The 22,859-nt window shown below is 47.5% G+C and overlaps 1 protein-coding gene across 4 annotated transcripts in view; it reads right to left on the bottom strand.

Moving 5' to 3' along the window:
* Positions 1-2,160: 2,160 nt before the first annotated feature.
* OGDH (oxoglutarate dehydrogenase) overlaps positions 2,161-22,859 on the bottom strand; it is an 87,732-nt gene continuing 67,033 nt past the window's right edge. For all 4 annotated transcript variants that reach the window (XM_053608343.1, XM_053608345.1, XM_053608344.1 and 1 more), the window contains 14 exons: positions 21,725-21,853; positions 16,141-16,320; positions 15,504-15,656; positions 14,433-14,535; positions 13,978-14,106; positions 13,495-13,645; positions 13,079-13,206; positions 12,797-12,975; positions 12,187-12,258; positions 11,434-11,562; positions 10,449-10,521; positions 3,923-4,086; positions 3,543-3,697; positions 2,161-3,351 (listed from right to left, as the gene is read on the bottom strand). In XM_053608343.1, the coding sequence (XP_053464318.1) occupies positions 3,231-3,351; positions 3,543-3,697; positions 3,923-4,086; positions 10,449-10,521; positions 11,434-11,562; positions 12,187-12,258; positions 12,797-12,975; positions 13,079-13,206; positions 13,495-13,645; positions 13,978-14,106; positions 14,433-14,535; positions 15,504-15,656; positions 16,141-16,320; positions 21,725-21,853 (1,866 nt within the window). In that variant the 3' untranslated portion in view covers positions 2,161-3,230. The remainder of the gene's footprint in view (positions 3,352-3,542; positions 3,698-3,922; positions 4,087-10,448; positions 10,522-11,433; positions 11,563-12,186; positions 12,259-12,796; positions 12,976-13,078; positions 13,207-13,494; positions 13,646-13,977; positions 14,107-14,432; positions 14,536-15,503; positions 15,657-16,140; positions 16,321-21,724; positions 21,854-22,859) is intronic.

The following is a 22,859-nucleotide window of genomic DNA, read 5'->3' on the forward strand; positions in this document are numbered from 1 at the left end:
CTTCAGCTCACCCCACTCTGCCCAGCAGTTGGACAGAGGTGGGTTGGCACCAAGCCCAGATGCAGTGCTGTTGTAGCCCACACCTCAACCACACGACGCCAGCTAAATCTGTGTGGCTACCCGAAGCCATGACCCAACACCACTCTTGTTGTTCTGTTCACATACACACTCACAACTGCTCCTGACCCATTAAGTCTCGTATAACCACACAGGATGCTCCCTAGATTTTTTTCCCCAACATTTCCAAAGGGGACAATTAAAAACTAAAGCTGAGGGCGGCGCCGGCTCCATATAACGAGGGTGGTGGGTTCAAACCTGGCCCCGGCTGAACTGCAATCAAAAAATAGCCGGGTGTTGTGGCAGGCGCCTGTAGTCCCAGCTACTCGGGAGGCTGAGGCAAGAGAATCGCTGAAGCCCAGGAATTGGAGGTTGCTGTGAGCTGTGTGATGCCATAGCACTCTACTGAGGGCTATAAAAAAAAAAAAACCAAAAAAACCCTAAAGCGGCAAAAAAACTAGGGAACCATTTGTATGACGATGTGTTGAGTATATCACCACTTAGCATGAAAATCCTGGTGGCAGTGACATCTGGTCCAGTGTGGTCTCCCTGTCCCCATCTTCCCAGAGCTTCCACAAGTTCTCCTTGCAGGGTTCTCAGGGCTGTGGGCCTGCACACAGAAGGCCAAGACTCCACCTACTTCAACAGTTTCTAGGGGAGCTGTGCCTGTTCCTGTACTCACAACTGTCTCCAAAAGGGCCTGTGGGTGGTTGACACTGTGCTGAACTTGACCAGTTTGGGCTCTGCTCACCCAGATGTTCTGCCCTTCTGGCCAGCCTGGAAGCTTTTTTTTTTTTGTGTGTGTGTGTGTGTGGTTTTTGGCTGGGGCTGGACTTGAACCCGCCACCTCTGGCATATGGGGCCGCCACCCCAGCCTGGAAGCTTTTATGGGCAAATCCCAGCTTCCCTCACTGCAGCTCACCCTGAAGCCATGTTTCCAAAAGGTCTTTAGATTGTGGTGGCAATAAAACCCTGGCTCACCAGCATGTCAGGTGAGCTGGACAGTCAGTGGTGAAGCTGACGGCCAGCTCCCTCCTCTGTGTAGGACATGGCCAAAAGCCTCTCCAGGCAGATAGCAGTTTCCATATAGCTCTAACCCATCCTGCCCCAAAGGGCTGCATTAGGTACAGAAAGGTGTGCAGTTGTCAGGGGCAGGAGTGTCTGACTCTAGGCCCTGCTCCACCTGGCACTGGTTGGTGGCCAAGCTGTGAAGGCAGTAGCAAATCAAGGAACACAGGTAGGTGCTGCCTAGAAAGCAGGTGGCAGGTAGAGGTTCAAGGGACACTGAGCTCTTCCTCAGGGGTGGGACTGGCCAACTCCTCAAGAGGCCAATGCCTCGCTTGAGGGATGAAGATAATAGGCTCTTGGCAGAGGGGACTAAAAACACATGTCGGCAGGGAGGTCTCATCTCCAGGTTGCGAGAGCTGGTGGGCACCAACTAGCATGTCTGAGTCAGGTAAGCCCGCAGGCACACTGGTCAAACCTCACCTGTGGAGGTGCGGAGTGCAGAGTACTTTTTTGCAAGGTGGAATGAGGAAGAATACCCAAGAGCAGTGAGAGCTCAGAAATAAGGCTGTACCCAAAGGCAACATGGCAGCCAAGGCAGCTTCTGCATGCCTTGCTGTGGCCTGTGAGGGAGGGCAGAAGGCCATGGGGCCTGGAGCCCCGGTTTGGGCAGAGCTGGGTTGGGGCATAACATGCAGCAGGACAGGTGGTAGTCACTGCTCCCCATCCAACAAGGAGGGGCTGCTTCCCAGGCAGGTTGAGAGGGGCCTAGTCCAGGCCCATTCTCTCAGGGGAGAAGGCAGAACAGACAAAAAGATGCAGCAGGGCGGCGCCTGTGGCTCAGTGAGTAGGGCGCTGGCCCCGTATACCGAGGGTGGTGGGTTCAAACCCAGCCCCGGCCAAACTGCAACAAAAAATAAAAATAGCCGGGCGTTGTGGCGGGCGCCTGTAGTCCCAGCTACTGGGGAGGCTGAGGCAAGAGAATCGCTTAAGCCCAGAAGCTGGAGGTTGCTGTGAGCTGTGTGACGCCACGGCACTCTACTGAGGGCGATAAAGTGAGACTCTGTCTCTAAAAAAAAAAAATGCAGCAGACAGGCCCATGGATAACTTAGTTTATGGGTCAAGCCAATGCACTGTAAAGTTGTTTTTGTTCTTTTTTTTTTTTAACCAAAATAAATAAATCAGATCTGTCCCTGTGTAGGTCAAAGTGATAGATGAAAGGCAGCTGGCCCCTTGGATACGGCCTGCCTCTCTCACCCCTGCCCCTCTTCTTCCTCTTCTGACCTGCTTTGGCACAGCAAAGAAAATGATGCATCAGACAGTCTCCATTAGGTTAAAGGGAAATAGCAGAAAGAAAGAAGAGTGGTGGGAGGAGGGAGAGGCCACAGGAGGAGGTAGAGGGTCAGCAAGATCAAGACAGAGCAGCCAGTGCTCTGGCTGTGGGGACCCCAGCAAGGCTTCCTGGCCACAGAAACCTTGTGGGCTCCAGGTGCTGCCCAGTCCCAGGTGAGGGTGAAGGGGACATGCTTGGTCTCCCAGGCAAAGCCCAGGACCCTTGAAGAGGCAACAGAGAATGGACACTGCAGAGACTGACACCGCCCTCCCCGTGCCACGTCAGGCCAAGGCTCTCTCCTGCCAGCTGCCTGTCTCCTCGGTTCACTCCATAGCCTTGGCTGCCCTGCAGACCTCTGCTAGTATGTCAGATCTCACCCCAGGATCCGTGGTGGATTGGAAGGCTTGGCCCCACGATGAAACTACCCTAGTCTCAAATACAAGAGCCTGTACCTTGCTGGGTAACAAGGTTGCCAGCACAGTGGGAAGCCACGTGAGGCCCAGTCCCTGTCCTGGGAGGGTGGTGCTGGTGGAGAGGGTCACGGCCAGAGCCTTCTCTGTGGGGGCTCCTTTGCTCCTCCTGCTCCTCACTGCCTCCGTAAAAGCCACTCAGCTTGACGGAAGTCAGCTCAGTCTGAGCAGCGTCTGGCCTGTGGGGCAGCCAAGCACTCAAGGGGGGCAATGACCTAATTCCTACAAGAGCAGAAGGGAGAGGAGTGCAGCACAGAGAGAAGGGCAGAGGTGTGGGCAGTGCTGAGGCACTATTCTTTAGTTGAGAAGCGAGGGGCAGTCATGGATGTGGAGAGGGCAGCAGCCCGAACAATCCTAGGCAGCATCTAAGTGAAGTTCTTGAAGGCGTCTAGGTCAAAGGCTGTGTCCAGGAGGCGCTGTAGCTCCGTCAGGTGGGTCTTCTTATTGCCAGTGGCTGGGGCAGCTGCTGGGTCCCGGCCAGCATACCTGAGAGAGAGAGAGATGGGGAGAGAGGGAGAGAGACAGAGACAGAGAAGGGTAGAGACAGACAGGGCGTAGTGAGGGCAATGGCCACCAAGTGGGCCAGGCCTCATCCCTCTCTTACATGTACCCCAGTTATGACCTGCTAGTCTGAGGAAGGGATCCTGCAGCCTCCCTGGCAGGGACCAAGTCCTTACCAGACGGGCTTGGCGCGGCTGATGGTGGTCCGAAGTCTTGGCTTCACATAGTCATAGTAGCCTTGGTTCTTGTGCTCCTCCTGGCACCAGACCAGCTCCGCATTGGGGTACTTCTGCACCTCTTTCAGCAGGAGGTCAAAGGGGAATGGTGACAGCTAGGGGACAGCAGGGGTCAGGCTAAGAGGGAGACATTCAGAGGGCAGGCAAAGTAGAGCACAGGGAGGCTGGCATTCCAGAAGGGCAGTCTGATGGTGGCTATTCTAGGTGGGGAAGTCCAGGGATCTAGAATTCCCCACCTCTGTCAGTGATGTTCTGTACCAGACACCTAGCACCCTGCAGGAGGGACACTGGCACCTAGATGCCATGCCATGTGCCCTCACCTGCTCGATCCTTGTGATGGCCACCTGCTCCACCATGTCCCTTGCTTTGCGCTCCCGCGTGAGGTCATAGTACACCTTGCCGGTGCAGAAGAGAAGCCTCTTGACATTTTCTGGGTTCTGAGCTGCAGGGCCATCTTCTGGGATTACCCGCAGGAAGTGGGTTCCTACAAGAGAGTTCCCATGGTCAGGCTAGTTCTCTCAGGAATGTGGCCAAGATCAATCCAGGGCCTGTCCCACTATGTGTGAGTGGAGGATCCCAAGAGACAAGGCTGTGCCACACGCTGCTGCCAGCACTCATGTTTTTTTTTTTTGCAGTTTTTGGCTGGGGCTGGGCTTGAACATGCCACCTCTGACATATGTGGCCGGCGCCCCACTCCTTTGAGCCACAGGTGCTGCTCCAGAACACATGGTTTTTAAGGGTCAGTGATGCTTTCCCCTCACCAAGTCTCTGATACCCATGCTATGTGCTCAGACCAAGAGCTCTCTGAGAAGCACGATACATAACAAATACACAGCAAACAGGAACTTTGGATATCAAGTAACATCAGGTTATTATACAAAACAGCTTATCACACGACTTCTAGTACAAATAAGTATATTAAAACACTCCACCTCTTCTCCATTCATACTAATGATTTTACAAATATAAGAACTTTCACATAGTCAGAGAAAACATTCAGCTACTGGAGGCTAAGGCTGCTGTTCATGAGAAAAACACAACAATGCTTACTTGAGGGAACCATATTTAAAACAAGGTCTCACTTTCACAGTGAAAATTCTCAACAAATGAGGAATACATGTAGAGCAGTGGTTGTGACCCACAGGAACTGTATTAAAGGGTCCTGGCATCAGGTTGAGAACCACTGACGTAGAGGAAACAATCAATGTGATAAAGGCCATATGTGAAAACTCACAGCTAGCAATATAACCAGTGGTGAAAGACTGAAAGGTTTTCCTCTAAGATCAGGAACAAGGCTAATGTGCACACTCTGGCCACTTCTATTCAATATAGTACTAAAAGTTCTTAGCCAGGGCAATTAGAGAAGATAAAGAAATAAAAGGCACCTGCTCGGTGCCTGTAGCACAGTGGTTACGGCACCAGCCACCGCACTGAGGCTGGCAGGTTCGAACCCAGCCTGGGCCAGCTAAACAACAATGACAACTGCAACAAAAAAATAGCCAGGCACTATGGTGGATGCCTGCAGTCCCCACTACTTGGCAGGCTGAGGCAAGAGAATCACTTGGGCCCAAGAATTTGAGGTTGCTGTGAGCTGTGACGCACAGCACCTCTACTGAGGGTAATATAGTGAGACTGTCTCAAAAAAAAAAAGAAAAAAGAAAAAAAAAGGCCCCAAAATAGAAAAATGAAGAAGCAAAATTATCTGTTTACAGATAATATGCTCTTGTATGTAGAAATCCCTAAAGATTGCATAAAATACTGCTGGAAGTAAATTCAGCAAAGTAATAGGACTCAAAACTCAACACACAAAACTAAGCTGCACTTCTATATACTAATAATGAATAATGTGAAAAGGAAATTAAGAAAAAAATTTCATTGGGCCAGGCGTGATGGCTCACACCTGTAATTCTAGCACTCTGTGAGGCTAAGGCGGGAAGATCTCTGAGCTCAGGAGTTTGAGGCCAGCCTGAGCAAAAGTGAGACCCCCATCCCTACTAAAAATAGAAAAAATTAGCCGGGTATTGTAGTGAGTGACCGTAGACACACACACACACACGGCAAAATATAGCTCATGCCTATAATCTTAGCACTCTGGGAGGCTGAGATGGGCAGACTACTTGAGCTCAGGAGTCTGAGGCCAGCCTGAGCAAGAGTGAGACCCCATCTCAACTAAAAATAGAAAAAGTAGCCAGGCAGTGTGTGGGCACCTGTAGTCCCACCTACTTGGGAGGCTGAAGCATGAGGATTGCTTGAGCCCAGGAGTTTGAGGTTGCTGTGAGCTATGATGATGCTATGGTACTCTACTCAGGCTGACAAAGTGAGAGATTCCATCTCAAAAAGAAGAAAAAAAAAAAAAGATTCCATTTATAATAGCATCAGAAAAAAGAAAAAAAAATAATTTAATCAAACAGATGAAAGACTTGTTCAGTGAAAACTGTAATGTCACACTGTTCAAAGAAAAAGATAGAAATAAATGTGAACACATATTTTGTTTATAGGTTGGAAAACTCATTACTAAGAAGTCAGTACTACTTTCCCAAAGCAATCTACAGATTGAACGCAATCAATCTCTATGAAAATCCCAATCATATATTTTATAGAAATAGATAGTTTATCCTAAAACTTATAAACTCAAGGGACTCCAAATAACCAAAACAAATTTTTTTTTTTTTGTGACAGAGCCTCAAGCTGTCGCCCTGGGTAGAGTCTGCAGCATCACAGCTCACAGCAACCTCAACCTCCTGGGCTAAAGCAATTCTCCTGCCTCCACCTCCCAAGTAGCTGGGACTACAGGCGCCCACCACAACACACCGGCTATTTTTTGGTTGCAGCCGTCATTGTTGTGGTGGACCCGGGCTGGATTCAAACCCGCCAGCTCAGGTGTATGTGGCTGGCGCCTTAGTCCCTTGAGCCACAGGCACCAAGCCAAAACAATTTTTTTTTTTTTTTTTTGAGACTGAGTTTCACTATGTTGCCCTTGGTAGAGTGCTGTGGTGTCACAGGTTACATCAACCTCAAACTCTTGGGGTTAATTCTCTTGCCTCAGTTTCCCAGTAGCTGGGACTATAGGCGCCCTCCACAAGGCTCGGCTATTTTTTAGTTGTTGTTATAGTTGCCATTGTTGTTTGGCAGGCCCAGGCCGGGTTCAAACCCTCCAGCCTCAGTTTATGTGGCCAGCACCCTAACCGCTGTGCAATGGGCACCGAGCCAACCATAACAATTTTGAGAAAGCAAAACGAAGTTAGAGGAACCAGACCTCCTGATTTGAAAAGTTACTACAAAGTTACAGTAATCAAATTAGTGTGGTGCTATCATAAAGACAGACATACAGACCAATGAAATGGAATAGTGAGCGAGCTTAGATATAAACCCTCATATACAGGTCATATGATTTTTGACAAGGGTACCGAGACCACTTAATGGAGAAAAGTTAGTCTTTCTTTCAAACAGTGCTGAGGAAACTGAATATCCACATTGAAAAGAACAAAATTTGGATCCCTTATACATGGAACAACACATACATGAAAAAAATAACTCAAAATGGGTCAAAGACCTAAATGTAAGAGATAAAACAAACTTTTAATTTGGCAATGATTTCTTAGATATTAACAAAAGGCATAGGCAACTGAAGAAAAAAAGACAAACTGGACTTCATAAAAATTAAAAATAGAATAAAATCCCACAGAATGGGAGAAAATAAAAACCCATAGAATGAGAGACAATATTTGTAAATCATATATCTGAAAAGGGATTACTATCTAGACTATGTAGAGAAATCTTAAGACTCAACAACAAAAAAACGACCAATGAAAAAATGGGTAAAGGCTGGCTTGTTACTCATAGCGCAGTGGTTACAGTGCCAGCCACATGCACCAATGTTGGTGGGTTTGGGCCTAGCCTAGGCCAGCTAAACAATGACAACTGCAACAAGAAAATAGCCAGGCATTGTGGTAGGCACCTGTAGCCCCAGCTACTTGGGAGGTTTAGGCAAGAGAATTGCTTAAGCCCAAGAGTTTGAGGTTGCTGTGAGTTTTCATGCCATAGCTCTCTACGGAGAGTGACATAGTAAGACTCTATCTCAAAAAAAAAAAAAAAAAACTGGACAAAGGATTTGAATAGACAGTCCAAAGAATATATACAAATGGCTGACAAGCACATAAAATATCATTAATGTTCCAATGTAAATCAAAATCACGACATACCATTTCACACTCATTAAGATGGCTACGAAAACAATTCAGAAAATAGTGCTGACGAGGGTGCAGAGATGTGGAGCACTTGTGCACTGTGGGCAGGATATAAAATGATGCAGCCACTGTGGGAATGTTTGGCAGTTCTCAAAAAATTAAAAATAGAATTACCATATGGTCCAGCAATCCCACTTCTAGGTACATACCCAAAAGAATTGAAAACAGGGACTTGAAGAGGTATTTGTATACTCACATTCATAGCAGCTTTATTCACAATAACAAAAATGTGGAAGCCATGGATGAATGGATAAGCAAAATGTGACATATACATATAATGGAATGTTATTTAGCCTTAAAAAGAAAGACTTTCCGGCAGCACCTGTGGCTCAGTGACTAGGGTGCAAGCCCCATATATCGAGGGGGGTGGGTTCAAACCCAGCTCCGGCCAAACTGCAACAAAAAATAGCCAGGCATTGTGGCGGGTGCCTGTGGTCCCAGCTACTTGGGAGGCTGAGGCAAGAGAATCTTGCCTAAGCCAGGAGTTAGAGGGTGCTGTGAGCTGTGACGTCACGGCACTCTACCAAGGGTGACAAAGTGAGATTCTGTCTCTAAAAAAAAAAAAAAAAAAAAAAAACAAACCAAAAAAAAGACTTTCTGTTATATACTACAGAAATGATGGACACCGTAAACCAGGGGTGCTCAATCTTTTTCTCTGTCGCACACTGGAGGAATAAGTTGTTTTAATACACAAACAGTAACACTAAAATATACAAATACTAATGGAAGCTGACTAGGAAAAATAAGGTCCATGTATACTTTTAGTGACACCTGACACCACAGATAAGCAAAAAAAGTCCTCGCAAAATCAGCATGTGGACTGTGAGCCACAGGTTGGACACCCAAGTAATATAGACATTATGATAAGTGAAATAAGCCATCCACAAAGGACAAATACATATGATTCCACTTACACAAGGTTTCTAGGGTAGTAAAATTCATACAGACACAAAGTAGATGGCAATTACTAGGGGCTGGGGGAAGGGCAACAGGGAGTCATTGTTTAATGGGGACAGTTTCAGATTTTTTCTTTGGAGACAGAATCTCGCTTTGTCACCCTTGGCAGAGTGCCCTGGTGTCACAGCTCACAGCAACCTTGAACTCCTGGGTTTAAATGATTCTCTTGCTTCAGCCTCCCAAGTAGCTGGGACTACAGGCACCCACTACAATGTTCAGCTATTTTTAGAGACAAGATCTTGCTGTGGCTCAGGCTGGTTGAACCTATGAGCTCAGGCAATCCACCTGCCTTGGCCTCCCAAGGATTTCAGCTAAGAGTTTCAGATTTTCAAGATGAAAAGAGTTCTGCAGAGAAATGATGGTGATAGTTGTACAACAATGTGAACGTACCTAACGAGTCACTGAACTACATATTTAAAAATGGTAGAAGGGTGGGCATGGTGGCAAATGCCTGGCAATCCTAACAACTTGGCAGGTTGACACAAGAGGACTGACTGAGGCTGTGAGTTTGAAACCAGCCTGAGCAACATGGGGAGATTGTGTTTCTACAAAAAATAGAAGAATTAGCTGGAGCAAGCCTATAGTCCCAGCTACTCAGGAGCCTGAGGCAGGAAGATTGCTTGAGCCTAGGAGTTTGAGGTTGCAATGAGCTATGATGATGCCATTATACTCCAGCGTGGGTGACACAGTTACACCTCTGTCTCACAGGAAGAAAAAAAAAAAGTTAAAGTAGTGATTTTATTTTGCACATTTTGCCACAATTAGAAAAAATTGGGGCCAGGCGCAATGGCTTATGCCTATAATCTAGCACTCTGGGAAATTAAGGCTGGTGGATGCTTGAGCTTAGGAGTTCAAGATCAGCTTGAGCAACGCGTTGTTAAGACCTATTCTCTGCTAAAAGTAGAAAAAGTAGTTCAGCATTGTGGCAGGTGCCTGTAGTTCCAGCTACTTGGGAGGCTGAGACAAGTAGGATCGCTTGAGACCAGGAGTTTGGGACTGTTGTGAGCTATGATGCCATGGCACTCTATCCAGGGTGAAAGAGTGAGACTGTCTCAAAAATAAATTCTGAATGACATGAGCCTGGCTTCACACAAGCGCAGCTGGCATGTTACTGGACAGGTCCTACCTCCCAGTATCTTTTCCTTTTTCCTGAAGGACATATTGTGGGGCTAGGCCTTGGAGCTGAGACTGAGCTGCCACTTGCCTATTGGAAGAGACCACAAGCAGTGGCACCACTCTCAGTCTCGGACTCACTGTGCTGGCTCTAATTGAGTCCTGGAGCACTCACACGAAAGAGGCAGCAACTCCCAGGCTGGATGTGAGGTATGACATTTGACCAACTTGCATGTAAGCTGTGACTTTATACATCAGGTATCATGGGTCTTTCTTTACTCCATAACCAAAAATGTGGCAAAGCCATGGTAAGATTCACAAATACTGGGCTGTGCCTGTGGCTTAAGGAGTAGAGTGCCAGTCCCACATACCAGAGGTACCGGGTTCAAACCCAGCCCTGGCCAAAAACTGCAAAAAAAAAAAAAAAAAAGATTTAACAATACCAGATCCACAGTGCAGCAGCAGAGAACCCCCAAACCCACCGTTTCCCCAAGGAAATCGAGGAAATGCCTATCTCTCTCACACCCACCTGGAAGCATCTCATCAAAGCTGGTTCTGGCCTCAGGGTGGCGCAGCAGGGATTTGGGGGTGAAGATAATTAACTGAAATACAAAACAACAGGCTCATGGTGGACTAGGTTCTGAAGATTCCAGAAGGAGAGTTCAAAGCAAAGGTCTGCCTAAGCATGGAACGTCAGCACATTAGAACACAATGACTTGCCCTCCCAGCTTGCAATGGGAGCATCATATCAGAAGAGACAGGAGGCGAGAAGGAAGAAGAAGGACCATCAGTTTCCCCGCTGTTCACCTTCCTCAACCAGGAATCCACAGGACAGTCCCTCCCTCCAGGGTCTCTATCCCAGCCTGCTCCAAGCCCCCTGCACCCTACCCTGTGCTTCCCTGTATTCAGGAAAGAGCCCTGAGCCTCTTCTGGGCAGACCCAGAGCAAATGCACCCACAGCCTACCTAAAGTGTGACAAAACTGGCACTAGGCTTTCCTGCCTTGTGGGCCCTCAGGCTGTTGGGGACACATGGAGTTGTGAACCTCAACCCTGCACTCCTACCCTACAGCATCCCCAGGCAGCAGGCACTCACTCTCCTGGACCCTTCCTCCACACTCTTTCTCATGGAGCACTTTTCCCACTTAGACCTCTAATCAATGTCTATTCACCCTCTGACACCCTAGGATTTGTTGCCTAGGGAATCTTTACTCCTTTGGCACCTGCCAAGATTCATCTTTCCTCTAGAGCTCAAGGAGCTTCTATGATACCTTGTCCATTCTCTTCACGGGGTGGGTCTACAGCCTCAGTGGAGCACTCTGCACATGGTGCCCAACAGTACTCCAGCATGGGGATGAGAATATGCAGTTTCCAGGTGGCAGCAGTGAAGAGGAGCACACCCGGCTCCCTGATACTATGTTCTATCTACACCCCCCTGTAGGTGCTATCTAGCCAACTGAGCAGACTAGTGCAGCAGGCTAGTCCTAGTGTGACCAAGAAAGGTCCTGCCACTGACCGGCTTCCGGAAGGGCAGCAAAATCTGGCGTCGTAGGACATGGAAGAAGTTGCCAGGGGTAGAGCAGTTAACAACAATCCAATTGCAATCATACAGCTGATTGATGTCGAAGTTGGCTTCTTTAAGTTCCTGCAGCAAGGAAGGAAATGCTAGAGGCCAGGTGGTAGCACCGAGTGTTCTGGGGTGTCTGGGGCAGAGGGGTGCCCGACTCATCGGAGATGTGAGCAGACACTAACAAGAGCGAGTCCAGCTGGCCTTACACCCTGGGGAATCTCAGTCCCACCTAATCCCCCCATTTCTCTGAGTTACTGCTCAGCATCAAACAGATGCTATTTTAAGGGACATAAGTTCTACCTGAAACCAATTTTAATCTTCCTTCAAAAGTGACTTCCAATAGTCTTCTTTGAGCTCTTTAAGTTTCATTAAAATCGTCCCAAAGTTCTCTCCTCCAGTGTCTGCCTGAATCACGAGGCAAGGCAGCTGCCCCCCTCAACCCCGGAACTCTTGCTGAGGTGTGCACATGGGTGTTTCTGTGCTGTCAGCAACATCAGGAAGCAAATAAAGGGAGCCCTGCACTTTCTTCTGTGCTCTGAGAAGTCTCTCATTTTAGGGAGACCAGCAGTTACAGGGCCACACCTATCAGCCAAATGAGCTTCTAGGCTGAAGAAAGGGGCAGGACCAAGGTCTGTGTGACACCTCAGGACGTTTAGAGAGGAGGTTTCTCCCCAGATGGGCATGGACCGTTCTACTCACTGGTAGGATGTCTGGGTCATCATTGCACATCTGCAGGAACCGCTCTGGGCGGGCAGAGGAGTGTTCTGGACCCTGGAACCAGACACACAGGGTACAGTTTGGGAGCTCTTGCATGCTGACATTTGCTGCTCCTCCTTAACTGACTTGCTCACTTCTGGTTATCTTTTTTCCTGATGGCAGGATTCAATTCTTTCCCCTTGCCACCAGCAAAGCACTTGGCTCCTTATTCCACACCAGAGCTTTAAGATTGTGCCACACTGAGTCCTCTGTAGGGGGGAGGTGAGGGAGCCGAGGAGGCTGAGCTGCTGGCAGCAGGTGCCGAGTGTCTCGCAGACGCCTGTGCGTCTGGATGGTCCACATCAGCACCGCCTGCTTCTCATCCACAGCAGGGGTGGGGGGGTGGCAGCGTAAGGGGGTGGGGCGGATATGGGGCATGCCGGCCACATCCAGAAGGGCTACTCTGCCGTTTCAAAGTGACATTCCCATCTCAGATGGGCGAGAAACACCAGCAGAGTCTTTAGAAGTCTGGTGCGAGCCACTGGCTCCGGTGCCAGTCTTTGCAGTCAGGGTCCCTAATCTGGCCCAAGTCCTAGGTCTCCCAGGAGCTCACCATGCCCTCCATGCCATGGGGCAGCAGCAGTACGATGCCATTCTGCCGCACCCACTTGGCTTGTCCTGGGCAGATGAACTGGTCGATGATGCACTGGGCAGTGTTGTGGAAGTCACCAAACTGGGCTTCCCAGAGGACCAGGGCATTAGGACTGGCCATGGCAAAGCCCAGTTCAAAGCCTATAAGGGATGAAGGAAGGAGAAAACCGTATCCAGGACACCCATCAGTGGGCAGGTGGGGGCGGGGTAGGGGAGCCTGGCAGCATGGGCTCTGGGCACTCACCCAGCACACCATACTCAGACAGCGAGCTGTTGCACACAGTGTAGGGGGCCTGATTGGGCCACAAGTGGTTCATGGGGATGCAGGTTCTCTTGTCGACATTCTGGTCATGGAGCACGTGGTGGCGGTGGCTGAAGCAGGACAACAGAGATAATAACCAGGACCTGACCTGACAGCAAATGCGCTGGGGACCCACATGGAGTGCAGAGATTACCATTGCTGAGACCTGGACTTCCCACCAGGCAATGGCAGAGTTTAGCACTACTCAGGTCTTAAAAGGAGCGCTCAAAGAAAATCAGAGAGGTACTTTTAGTCTGAGACAAATGGGACTTAGTAATTGTCTTTTAGAAAATAAACACCAACGGCCTTCCCTTTCCATCTCTTACTCTTTGAAGGGCAACAAAACCACAGAGTGTTACCTGAATGTGCCACGCTCCACATCCTGGCCGCTCAGCCGGATGTGGATACCCTCCTTCAGGAGGGAGCCGAACGCCATGTACTCTGCCAGAGCCCAGTCCACAGTCCGGTTCTTTACCAGTTCCCCGCGGGTTTTCAAGATCCGACTCAGTCCTGAACAAACATAGCTCTCAGCTGCTGCAAGCCCAGGCCTGTGTGCGGCTGCCCCACTTCCCAGCATGCTAATGGGAAGAGCAGCCTTCCTCACCTATTGCTTCCAGGTTCGTAAATGGATAGAAAAGCTGTGACCTTAGTCCCCTCTTTGCTACTGAGCAAATGTAGGACCACAAGGAGGTGAGAGGTGGCCCTACCCAACCACCCCATGGGTTTTAAGCAGGGCAGGGAGGGAGTCTCTGCAGGACATAAGACAGGCCAAGCACAGTCCTGGAAAGTTGTTGCCACTGGCTGCACCCCAACATTTCCATAGCTCAGCACAAGCTTGTTACCTCCATGAATGGTAAAGTTCTCCACAGGCACAGAGCTGGCCACGTTCCCAATGTGTGTCAGAATATCCTCTGTCAGGCCAGTGGAGGGGCAGGACATGCTCCTGGGCTGCCCATCCAGAGTGAAGAAACCTAGGAGAGGAAGAACAGCTGAGGCAAGGCACCTGCTTCAGAGAAGGAGATACTGCAAAGAAATGGCTGTACTTTTCCAGGGACTAAACTGTGGCAGAAGGTGATTTTGGGGAGAAATCAGAGTGAGAGTGCAGCCTAGACGGTGTTCCCAGAAAGTACTAGCCTGGGGGTCTGAGTCAAGGGTCCACAGGGGGTCCTGCTGAAATGGTGCACACCACTGTGTGCTGTAGGGCAGAGGGAGGGGCTTGAGTCTTTTTCTGTAAAGGGGATTCATAGTTTTATGAGGTTCACAAAGGAGCTTATTGTGGTCCTGTTTCTTCACTCACCAGGCCAGGGGGAGTCAAGCCAGTGCTTGATGTGCAAGATCTTCTCATCTTTGGATCTGGCAAAAGCTTCCTCACAGATCTTATCGTACTTGGAAATTTCCTCCTGGAGGGTTGGTACAACACAGTAGTATAGGCACAGTACACAACCACTGTGCACATCCATGTGCGCCCACCGGCCCCACGGGACACCCATGTGTGCCCACTTGCACCCCACAGATGTGCATTCCTGAGTGTGCGTCTCGGCCTCTTGGTTTATTCCTCCCCAATATGTGTAATCTTTCTAAGATTTCTGAGAAGACTGCAGAACATCATTCTTTTCACTACTGATACAGTAGAGCCTCCATAGCTGAACACCTCCATACGTTGACCTAATTTTCACAGACTGGACGTGCACCACATGTACATATCAATACAGCAGGCCTACTTCCTTATGTTGATCACCTCCGTATGTTCACCAGTTTGTCACACTTCCTTGGGTGGTCACCACATAGAGGTTCTACTGTTTCTTCTCCATATTTGTTGGGTGGAGATCCAGCTCAGAGTTTGAGGTTCCCCACCCTAGTATTTTTCCTTAAGAACTGGCCCAGTTTTCATGGTTCCTAACATGGCTCCATCCCCAGGATTTGTCCTGATCTGGGCCCTCTTTGGTTTCTGTGCTTCAGACATGGCTCCTCATGTTCCCTATTCTCCTCTCCCTTCTTTGAGGCATCCCTCACAACCAACTAGCACTTACCATCCAGATTACACCAGTCCCATTACCAACGTAAACCGTCCATGTACCTCTCACCCCTGCACAGTTGGTGTCAACTGAGAAAACCTATTAAGTAGCCACTACCTCATCTCCAAAATATGCCCCTCTTTTCCCCAAAACACTGCTTAAGGCTGACCATCTTCACAAAACATAGCCCAGACATTCCCAAAAGGTTACGTATTGAAATGCTGCAGCTGTAAATATTTCACACACTTTCAAATGGATCTTCCTAACAGCAAAAGTGAGAATGAGCCCTGTGGCTGGCCTTTCTGGTGCTCTCCAGCTCCAGGAAGGCTGTAGGACAGAGCGCAAGGACGCACCTCGTACTCTGGCTGGTTGACCACGCCCTGTGACACCAGCAGCTCAGCATATTTCTGCAGCACTGGCTTCTGCTTGCGGATCTGCTTGTACATGAGCGGCTGTGTGAACATGGGCTCATCCATCTCGTTGTGGCCGTTGCGACGGTAACACACCTGGTCAGAGCCATGAGAGAGGACATCAGGGACTGTGGCCAGCCCTTCAGGAAGCAGTGATGTTGGGGCACCTGCCTCATCTTCCTATGTGATGGCAACACGCTGCATGCCGCCTCACTTGAGCATCACTAGAATTAGGATCCTATCTCTCCTTCACACAGCAGAGTTGCTTTGACTGTCAAATGATGTAGAATGAGAGTGATTTAAGAATACAAACCGTTCACAAAGCAGCCCCACCACTATACCAGGAAAGCCCAGAAATAGCCCCCTTCACCACCACAGCCCCTGTCTGGAGAGTACTCGGTATATGTAGGCCCAAATACTTGGAGGTTAAAAAAAAAACAGCTTGTGTGAGGCCCACCACTAGAGATCCCTGAAGTTACTCATCAAGCTAAGCTCTGCTCCTTGGGACACAAGGGTACCGAGGCCAATAGGAGTGGGCTAGACGCTTAGCTCAGAATGTGCTGTCCCTGGAGTCACTCACCAAGTCAACAACCACGTCCTTGTGGAAGGTGCTTCTCCACTCGGCTGCCACCTTGCACACGTACATGACAGCTTCAGGGTCATCTGAGTTCACGTGGAAAATGGGAGCGTTCACCACGCGGGCTACGTCAGTCGGGTAGGGGGAAGAGCGGGCCATCCTTGGGTCTGTGGTGAAGCCAATCTACAAGGAACATACAACCTGGCAGATGGCACCTGACACAGCCAGTGCAGGGATGAGAGGGTGGCAGGCAGGGCCGGGCATAGGCTGCACCTGCCACTTGGCTACTCTGAGACAGTGCCCTAAACAGCTGTGAGGCTTCCCCCACTCTTCAAGTTTTGTTTGATTTTTCTTAGTCTGATAACAAAATTCATACTTGTTCAACGTAGAGAATTTAGAAGAGATATTATAAAAAAAAAACCAGTTACTTATAATTCTATACACTACTGGGTAAATATTTTGGAAGGCAGACATACGCACCACTATACCGTCAATGCTGCCTGGTGGGGTAAATATTTTGATGTCTTCACTTCTATACATATTTCTTTCTTTTTCTTTTTTTTTAGAGACAGAGTCTCACTCTGTCACCCTCAGTAGAGTGACATGGCATCACAGCTCACAGCAATCTCCAGCTTTTGGGCTTAGGTGATTCTCTTGCCTCAGCCTCCCGAGTAGCTGGGACTACAGGCACCCACCACAATGCCCGGCTATTTTTTTTTTGCAGTTTTTGGCCGGGGCTGGGTTTGAACCCGCCACCTCTGGCATATGGGGCCGGTGCCCTACTCACTGAGCCACAGGCGCCGTCCGGCCCGGCTATTTTTTTAATGCAGTTTGGCTGGAGCCGGGTTTGAACCTGCCACCCTTGGTATATGGGGCCGGCGCCCTACTCACTGAGCCACAGGCACCACCCATATATGCATTTTTTTTTTTTTTTATTAAATGTATAGCTGTGTACATTGATATAATCATGGGGCATCATTCACTAGCTTCATAGACCGTTTACCAAGTTTCACATATACCCTTGTAAGATGCACTGCTAGTGTAATCCCACCAATCCCCTTCCCTCTATCCACCTCCCCTCTCCCTCCCCTCCCTTTCCCCCTTCCCCCTATTCTTAGGTTGTAACTGGGTTATAGCTTTCATGTGAAAACTCTAAATTAGTTTCATAATAGGGCTGAGTACATTGGGTACTTTTTCTTCCATTCTTGAGATACTTTACTAAGAAGAATATGTTCCAGCTCCATCCATGCATATATGCATATTTACATAAACAAATAAGTAAATTATACAGGATGGCCATAAAATTAGCATGCAATTTAAAATAGTGTGCAATTTAAAATTGTACATGAACTTTATGGCCACCTTCAGAATTCAGAAATGAAATTTAACTACTAAATAGTATATATATATACTTAAAGTGTGTGTGTATATATATATATATAGTATATAAATACATATATTTACATATATAAATATATTTAAAATTTAGGATCTTAGGGCAGTGCCTGTGGCTCAAAGGGGTGGGGCGCTGGCCCCATATGCCAGAGGTGGTGGGTTCAAACTCAGCCCTGGCCAAAATCTGCAAAAAAAAAAAAAAAAAAAAAAAAACCCCAAAATTTAGGATCTTATTTCTGTATTTTTGTACTTTATTAATATCGTGACCATGTTTTTTGGAAAAGAAAATTTATTTATTTATTGTTTGAGACAGAGACTCACTTTGCTGCCCTCAGTAGAGTGCTGTGGCATTATAGCTCACACCAACCTCAGACTCTTAGACTCAAGTGATTCTCTTGCCTCAGACTACTGAGTAGCTGGGACTACAGGCGCCACCACAACACTCGGCTATTTTTTAGAGATGGGGTCTTACTCTAGCTCAGACTGGTTTTGAACTCCTGAGTTCAGGTGATCTGCCGGCTCTGGCCTCCCAGAGTGCTGGGATTACAGGTGTAAGCCACTGTACCTGGCCTTCAAAAGAAAGTTTAAAGGCTTCATAACATTCTTCACCACTTAGATGTACTAAAATTTAATTATATATTCATAATTTTTATAACCAGCGTTTAAAATTTTATTTTATAAACTATTTCATGGCTCAGCCCCTGTAGCACAGCGGCTAGGGTGCCAGCCACATACATTGGGGCTGGTGGGTTCGAACCTGGCCAGGGCCTGCCAAACAAGGACAACTAGAGCAGTGCCTGTGCTCAGCGGTTAGGGCGCCGAGGCAGGTGGATTTGAACCAGGCCCTGCTAAACAATGCTAAACAATGACACTGCAATAAAAAAGTAGCCGGGTATTGTGGCGGACACCTGTAATCCCAGCTATTCGGGAGGCTAAGGCAAGAGAATCGCTTAAGCCCAAGAGTTAGAAGTTGCTGTGAGCTGTGATGCCACAGTACGCTACGGAGGGTGACATAGTGAGACACTGTCTCAAAAAAAAAAATATTTCAAACACAGGGTATGATATCATTACTACATTGCTCCCCCATGAGGCCGTCATCCAACGTTTCACCATATTTGTTTCTGGGCCTTTCTTACACATATGTCATAGCTGAAGCCTCAGCCCACATATGTCCCTGACCACAAACCCCTGAAATCAGAGGACACTTCCACAAGTTGCTGTTTGTATTTCATGTGTCTTATCTTCAGAGTTTTGTTGGGAATTTAATTTTTTTTTTTTTTTTTTTTGAGGCAGAATTTCACTTTGTCAACCTGAGTAGAGTGCTATGGCTTCATAGCTCACAGCAACTTCAAACTCAGTGTACACTGATTCACTCACCTCAGCCTCCTGAGTAACGGGACTACAGGTACCTGCCACAGTGCCCAACTATTTTTAGAGATGAGGTTTCACTCTTGCTCAGGCTGGTCTTGAACTCAAGAGCTCAAGCAATCCACCTGCCTTGGCCTCCCACAGTGCTAGAATTACGGATGTGAGTTAAATTTTGATATACAGTAGAATCTCTGTAAGTTGACTACCCAAGGGACTGTAACAAACTGGTCAACATACGGAGGTGGTCAATGTAAGGAACTTATATTGAGTACATGTGGTGAATATGTGGTCTCTGAAAATTAGGTCAACTTGGCGGCGCCTGTAGCTCAGTGGGTAGGGCGCCAGCCACATACAGTGAGGCTGGCGGGTTCGAACCCAGCCTGGGACAGCTAAACAATGACAACTACAACAAAAAATACCCTGGCATTGTGCGGGCGCCTGCAGTCCCAGCTACTCGGGAGACTGAGACAAGTTAATTGCTTAAGCCTAAGAGTTTGATGTTGCTGTGAGTTGTGATGCCATGACACTCTACCGAGGGTGATACAGTGAGACTATGTCTCAAAAAAAAAAAAAAAAAAAAAAAAAAAAAAAACCACAAAGAAAAGAAAATTAGGTCAACTTAAGGAGGTGGTCAATGTTGATAGGTGGTCCACTATGGAGGTTCTATTGTAATTTCAAACTCATGAGAAACTCAGAAAATATTACAAAGAACTCCCAGACAGGGCGGCGCCTGTGGCTCAGTGAGTAGGGCGCTGGCCCCATATGCCAAGGGTGGCGGGTTCAAACCCAGCCCCGGCCAAATTGCAACCAAAAAATAGCCGGGCGTTGTGGCGGGTGCCTGTAGTCCCAAGCTGCTCGGGAGGCTGAGGCAAGAGAATCGCGTAAGCCCAAGAGTTAGAGGTTGCTGTGAGCTGTGTGATGCCACGGCACTCTACCTGAGGGTCGTATGTGAGACTCTGTCTCTACAAAAAAAAAAAAAAAAAAAAAAAAACAAAAGAACTCCCAGACAGTCTTCACTTAGATTCAATTGTGGACCATCCTTGTTTGCTAAGAGCAAGGACATTCCTTTACCTACCTAGCCACAGTACAGCACTCAGCCTCACACAATTTATATCTGTAATTATCACTAAGCTACAGTCCACACACACACACTGTATCCACTGTCCTAATATTGTCTGTATAATCTTCTTTTCCCTCAGTCCAGTATCTAAGGCCAAGATACTACACTGCATTTAGTTGTCACATCTCTTTAGTCCCTGTTACTCTGGAAAGTTCCTCTGCCCTCCTTGGTTTTTCATGGCATTGACATTTTTGAGAGTATTTACATGTTTTTAAACCATACTGTTATGTAATCTATGTTCCTTATACATGATATCATGCTCTAAGTACTGTGTAAATCCTTTGCAACGTGCCTTTTGTTTAACATTTGTTTTTATGATTTCTCCGGTTTGAAACGTGTAGCTGTACTTCCTTTAGTAGAACTTAGAAATGACATTTAACTACTAAATAGTACATAGAGTGTACATGTATTTTATCCATTCTTCTATTGGTGGACATTTAGGTTGTTTCCAGTTTGTGGTTAATGTAACATCACTGTACACCTGCTTATATAAGTCTTCTGCAAACACTGAGTTTATCTGTAGTCTACTTCTAGGAAGGGACAACTTGAGCCATGGGGACAGGCATTGCAACTTTTTCTGAATGCTACCATATTGCTCTTCAGAGTGGGTGTTTGACTCACACTCCTATCAAAAGCATATGAATATCCCGCATCTTCCACTTACCACACTGTGACAATTTCCTTAGAATGTTAAACTTTTTAGTGGATGTATAGTATCCCTTCCTATGGCTTTGTCAATTTTTATACAGACTATTCTGTTATTGGACATAGTTTGTTTACTAATTGTAACAAATGTTCTTGTACAAAAAAATTTAGCATCTGCTTGTTTACTTAGGAGAGAGTGATCTATTGATGGATCAAATGATTATTTGTCTCACTCAGTCTGTCACCCAGGAGGTTTCTAGAAGGTCTATTCCTATTTTTAATATGTCCTGAGCAAAACAAGAGCCTAAGCTATGCGGCCACTTCCTTTTCTACTATGTCTTTACTGACTTCACACCACATCATGAGCAGTGAGTCAAAGCAGTTAAGAGATTAAAAAAGAAAAAGAGAAGGTAGTGCCTGTGGCTCAAAGGAGTAGGGCGCTGGCCCCATATGCCAGAGGTGGCGGGTTCAAACCCAGCCCCAGCCCAAAACTGCAAAAATAAATAAATAAAAAAGAAAAAGAAAAAGAGCAAAACCATGGGTCCTAGGAGAGGCCTAAGAATTCTGTATTTATCTTAAATGGCTTTTGAATAATTTCCTTTGTTACACTGACTGAAGCACAGATCAGAAATAGTGAGACACTAATGAGAACATTAAAAAATGATGTACTGGCTTATTGCCCGTCGCTCAGTGGTTAGGGTGCTGGCCACATGCACCGGAGCTGCTGAGTTCGAACCCAGCCTGGGCCTGCTAAACAATAATGACAACAACAACAAAAATAGCTGGGTGTTGTGGCAGGCACCTGTAGTCCCAGCTACTTGGGAGGCTGAGGCAAGAGAATCACTTAAGCCCAAGAGTTTGAGGTTGCTGTGAGCTGTGATGCCCCAGCACTCTACCAAGGGTGACAAAGTGAAACTCTGTCTCAAAAAAAAAAAAAAAGTTTTCTGCATTGTACAAGTTTTTAATAACATATTTTTATAATAAGAAAATAATGAAATTGCTGATTCAGATGTTCTAAGTAAGAACCCTAAGTCAAACCCTCTGGCTGATGCAAGGTACCTGGTTGTTGACAACCACGTGCACCGTGCCGTGAGTTGTGTAGGATGGCAGGTCGCTGAGGTGGAAGGTCTCATAGACGATGCCCTGGCCAGCAAACGCGGCGTCCCCATGCAGCAGGATGGACATGACCTGAAGACACCAAAGGAGACCCCTAAATACCACATGTCCTAATCACCAAGGTCACAAGGCAGAGAGGAAATGTGTCATCATTTCTTTCAAAAAATAATTTGTTTGAGATAATTTCAAAGACAGAAAGCAGAAAGGACCCCCAGCCCCCTCTTCCCAGTCCAATTTGCTAGTGCCTTGGTGTGTCTTTTCCACACAAAGGTACTCTGTCATCCTGCCATCACTGTCTGTTTTGAGCACAGGAGAGACAGCCACAGACCCAATGTCCCCATGGGTTTCTCTCCAACAAGATCACTCAGACCTTCCTCTCCAGGAGCAGCACTGGCTCAGCCACCGAGCCCAGACTCCATGTGGGAAGGGTGGCACTGGCTTCCCCGTCTCTTCAGCTCCTCGTCTTCCCATCTTCACACCCTGACAGGCCTTAGGTACTCATTCGGGAAGGACACACTGCATTAGCTCAGGTAAACTCTGGTCACCTGGATAGGCCAGGGTCTGCCATTCTCCCTATAACTCACCATTTTCTCCTTGGTAACGAGGACAGTGGTAGTATTTTATGAGGAGAATCTTGAGATTCTGGGCTAGAGTTTCATGGTGGCTCATGCCTCTAATCCTAGGACTCTGGGAGGATGAGGCAGATGGATTGCTTGAGCTCACAAGTTCGAGACCAGCCTGAGCCAGAGCAAGATCTTGTTGCTAAAACCCAGTGCCTATAGTCCCAGCTACTTGGGAATCGCTTGAGCCCAAGAATTTGAGGTTGCTGTAAACTGTGATGCCACGGCACTCTACCCAGGGCAACAAAGTGAGACTCTGCCTCAAAAAAAAAAAAAAAAAGAAACTATATTCTGTCTCTTCTCAAACCTCCACCCCAGCTTCAGCATCACTGACAAAGGCACCTAAATTAGCCCTCTGGATGGTTGATGGATGGCAAACACCAATTTGGGTTTCTCCTACATTTATTAGGTGCTATTCTCTGCAAGGAAGAACTTTCCTCCTGCCCCATTTATACATT

The sequence above is a fragment of the Nycticebus coucang genome, chromosome 11 (assembly GCF_027406575.1).
Source record: "Nycticebus coucang isolate mNycCou1 chromosome 11, mNycCou1.pri, whole genome shotgun sequence".
Taxonomy (NCBI): domain Eukaryota; kingdom Metazoa; phylum Chordata; class Mammalia; order Primates; family Lorisidae; genus Nycticebus; species Nycticebus coucang.